The sequence below is a fragment of the Salvelinus alpinus genome, chromosome 6, assembly GCF_045679555.1.
Source record: "Salvelinus alpinus chromosome 6, SLU_Salpinus.1, whole genome shotgun sequence".
Lineage (NCBI taxonomy): Eukaryota > Metazoa > Chordata > Actinopteri > Salmoniformes > Salmonidae > Salvelinus > Salvelinus alpinus.
In genome coordinates, this window is record NC_092091.1 from 94080584 (window position 1) to 94084494 (window position 3911).

Sequence of the window (3911 nt, forward strand, 5' to 3'; positions counted from 1 at the left end):
TACACCTTACCACCCCCCTACACCTTACCACCCCCCTACACCTTACCACCCCCCTACACCTTACCACCCCCCCCCTCCCTGCCGTAATGCGACTCCTAACCGAACCCATATCAGCCCTGGCCAAGAGAAACCCTGGACTCCTAAACACAAGCTGAAGGAGACCAGGAAGTGTTTCACTCCAGGTACCATCTTCTAGTTGTATTATTCATGTAGACCATAATAGGATTTTAGTCTGATCTAGGAGCTGTTTGATTGGCTATCGGCTGGTTTAAATCAGACCTCTCCTCCCCTTCTTCTTCTCATCCCCTCTCCTCGCCTTCTCTCCTCACCTCCTACCCTCTTCTCCTCCCCCCTCTCCTTCTCTCCTTCTCTCCCCCCCTCCTTTCCTCCTCTCCTTTCCTCCTCTCCTTCCCTCTCCTCCACCTCTCCTCTCTCCCCCCCTCCTCTCCCCTCTCCCCCTCTCTTCTCCACCTCCCCTCTCCTCGCCACCTCTCCTTCCCTCTTCCCCTCCTCCACCTCTCCTTCCCTCTCCCCCTCTCTCCTTTCTTCCCCTCCTCCACCTCCTCTTCCCTCTCCCCCTCTTCCCCTCCTCCTCCTCTCCACTCTCCTCCTCACCTCTCCCCTCTCCCCCTCTCCTCCTCTCCTCTCCACCTCTCCCTAACCCACAGCTTCAGCCACGCCCAAATCCAACATGGCTGACAGGAACCAGCCGGGGAGTCAGAAGAAAAAGCAGAAGAAGAAACAACAAAAACCGGACAAAAACAAAATGGTCGCCGCCGCAGACGAGTCTCTTGACTTCCCCCGAGGAGAAGGCCCCTCCCCCAAGAGGAAGAAGAAGGGGCACAAGGGCCCCCCCTCCTCGGCCGGAGCCCCCCCCACCTTCCATCCGAAGAACCCGCCCTCCCACACCCCCGACCGTCTGTTTGGGGCGGCGAAGAAGGAAGCGAAGAAGATGAAGATGAAGAAGAAGAAGAAGAGAGAGAACGGGAGGAACAGGAAGGCTGCTAAGGAGGAGAAGATGTACCCCACAGACGAAAACCTGTTCCTCATCAAACAGAGGAAACCTAGGAGTTAAGGAGGAGAAGATGTACCCCACAGACGGAAACCTGTTCCTCATCAAACAGAGGAAACCTAGGAGTTAAGGAGGAGAAGATGTACCCCACAGACGGAAACCTGTTCCTCATCAAACAGAGGAAACCTAGGAGTTAAGGAGGAGAAGATGTACCCCACAGACGAAAACCTGTTCCTCATCAAACAGAGGAAACCTAGGAGTTAAGGAGGAGAAGATGTACCCCACAGACGGAAACCTGTTCCTCATCAAACAGAGGAAACCTAGGAGTTAAAGTTGAGAGGGATATGGGGGGGGGTAAAGTGCATATGTCATACACATTTTGGCAAAACTTTCATGTACAGTACAAATGTTTGTGTATACGAGGGAGAGAGTGTGTGTGTGTGTGTGAGAGAGATTATGTGTGTGTGTGTGTGTGTGTGTGTGTGAGAGAGAGAGATTGTGTGTGTGTGTGTGTGTGTGTGTGTGGTGTGTGTGGTGTGTGTGGTGTGTGTGTGTTGGGGGGGGGGGGGTAACTCTTTGAAGGACTCATTCTGTTTTATTAAAGGAGAGGTTTCAGAGACCTGTTACCATTCTAGAGACTACTTCCTGTCAATATATTAAAGGAGAGGTTTCAGAGACCTGTTGTCACCATTCTAGAGACTACTTCCTGTCAATATATTAAAGGAGAGGTTTCAGAGACCTGTTGTCACCGTTCTAGAGACTACTTCCTGTCAATATATTAAAGGAGAGGTTTCAGAGACCTGTTGTCACCGTTCTAGAGACTACTTCCTGTCAATATATTAAAGGAGAGGTTTCAGAGACCTGTTACCATTCTAGAGACTACGTCCTGTCAATATATTAAAGGAGAGGTTTCAGAGACCTGTTATCACCATTCTAGAGACTACTTCCTGTCAATATATTAAAGGAGAGGTTTCAGAGACCTGTTATCACCATTCTAGAGACTACGTCCTGTCAATATATTAAAGGAGAGGTTTCATAGACCTGTTGTCACCATTCTAGAGACTACTTCCTGTCAATATATTAAAGGAGAGGTTTCAGAGACCTGTTGTCACCGTTCTAGAGACTACTTCCTGTCAATATATTAAAGGAGAGGTTTCAGAGACCTGTTATCACCATTCTAGAGACTACTTCCTGTCAATATATTAAAGGAGAGGTTTCAGAGACCTGTTATCACCGTTCTAGAGACTACTTCCTGTCAATATATTAAAGGAGAGGTTTCAGAGACCTGTTGTCACCATTCTAGAGACTACTTCCTGTCAATATATTAAAGGAGAGGTTTCAGAGACCTGTTATCACCATTCTAGAGACTACGTCCTGTCAATATATTAAAGGAGAGGTTTCAGAGACCTGTTATCACCATTCTAGAGACTACGTCCTGTCAATATATTAAAGGAGAGGTTTCAGAGACCTGTTATCACCATTCTAGAGACTACTTCCTGTCAATATATTAAAGGAGAGGTTTCAGAGACCTGTTATCAGCATTCTAGAGACTACATCCTGTCAATATATTAAAGGAGAGGTTTCAGAGACCCGTTATCACCATTCTAGAGACTACATCCTGTCAATATATTAAAGGAGAGGTTTCAGAGACCTGTTATCACCATTCTAGAGACTACATCCTGTCAATATATTAAAGGAGAGGTTTCAGAGACCTGTTATCACCATTCTAGAGACTACATCCTGTCAATATATTAAAGGAGAGGTTTCAGAGACCTGTTATCACCATTCTAGAGACTACATCCTGTCAATATATTAAAGGAGAGGTTTCAGAGACCTGTTATCACCATTCTAGAGACTACGTCCTGTCAATATATTAAAGGAGAGGTTTCAGAGACCTGTTATCACCATTCTAGAGACTACGTCCTGTCAATATATTAAAGGAGAGGTTTCAGAGACCTGTTATCACCCACTACCCCATCTAGGATGTTATATATCTATAGTTCAGAGTAGGAGGGCTGATCTATATTAACTCCTGTAGAGTGCTCACAGTGGCAGGGTAAACCCACTACCCCATCTAGGATGTTATATATCTATAGTTCAGAGTAGGAGGGCTGATCTATATTAACTCCTGTAGAGTGCTCACAGTGGCAGGGTAAACCCACTACCCCATCTAGGATGTTATATATCTATAGTTCAGAGTAGGAGGGCTGATCTATATTAACTCCTGTAGAGTGCTCACAGTGGCAGGGTAAACCCACTACCCCATCTAGGATGTTATATATCTATAGTTCAGAGTAGGAGGGCTGATATAGGATATTTTATTATGTATTAATTATTTCGATCATAATGAATAAGACTGGGTACCTGATCCCAGATTTTTTATTTAACCTTTATTTAACCTTTATTTAACCTTTATTTAACCAGGTAGGCAAATTGAGAACACGTTCTCATTTACAATTGCGACCTGGCCAAGATAAAGCAAAGCAGTTCGACACATACAACAACACATAGTTACACATGGAGTAAAACAAACATATAGTCAATGATACAGTGGAAAAAAATAAGTCTATATACAATGTGAGCAAGTGAGGTGAGATAAGGGAGGTGAAGGCAAACAAATATATGTATAAATAAATAAAAATATAAAAAGGCCATGGAGGCGAAGTGAGTACAACACAGCAAGTAAAATAAAACTAAAAACACTGGAATGGTTGGTTTGCAGTGGAAGAAAGCGCAAAGTAGAGACAGAAATAATGGGGTGCAAAGGAGCAAAATAAATAAATAAATACAGTAGGTAAAGAGGTAGTTGTTTGGGCTAAATTATAGATGGGTTATGTACAGGTGCAGTAATCTATGAGCTGCTCTGACAGCTGGTGCTTAAAGCTAGTGAGGGAGATAA

At 44.6% G+C, this 3911-nt stretch overlaps 1 protein-coding gene across 9 annotated transcripts in view; it reads left to right on the forward strand.

The window, feature by feature from the left end:
• The window catches only part of zcchc7 (zinc finger, CCHC domain containing 7), a 110718-nt gene extending 107797 nt beyond the window's left edge, over positions 1-2921 (forward strand). For 4 of the 9 annotated variants that reach the window (XM_071408377.1, XM_071408375.1, XM_071408379.1 and 1 more), the window contains 2 exons: positions 1-182; positions 669-2799. The exon at positions 1-182 is cut by the window's left edge and continues 145 nt beyond it. In XM_071408377.1, coding sequence (XP_071264478.1) covers positions 1-182; positions 669-1075 — 589 coding nt within the window. In that variant the 3' untranslated portion in view covers positions 1076-2799. Of the gene's footprint in view, positions 183-668 lie in introns of all 9 variants that reach the window. The other 5 variants (XR_011675802.1, XR_011675803.1, XR_011675799.1 and 2 more) reach the window with 5 other exon arrangements.
• The last annotated feature ends 990 nt before the right edge of the window (positions 2922-3911 follow it).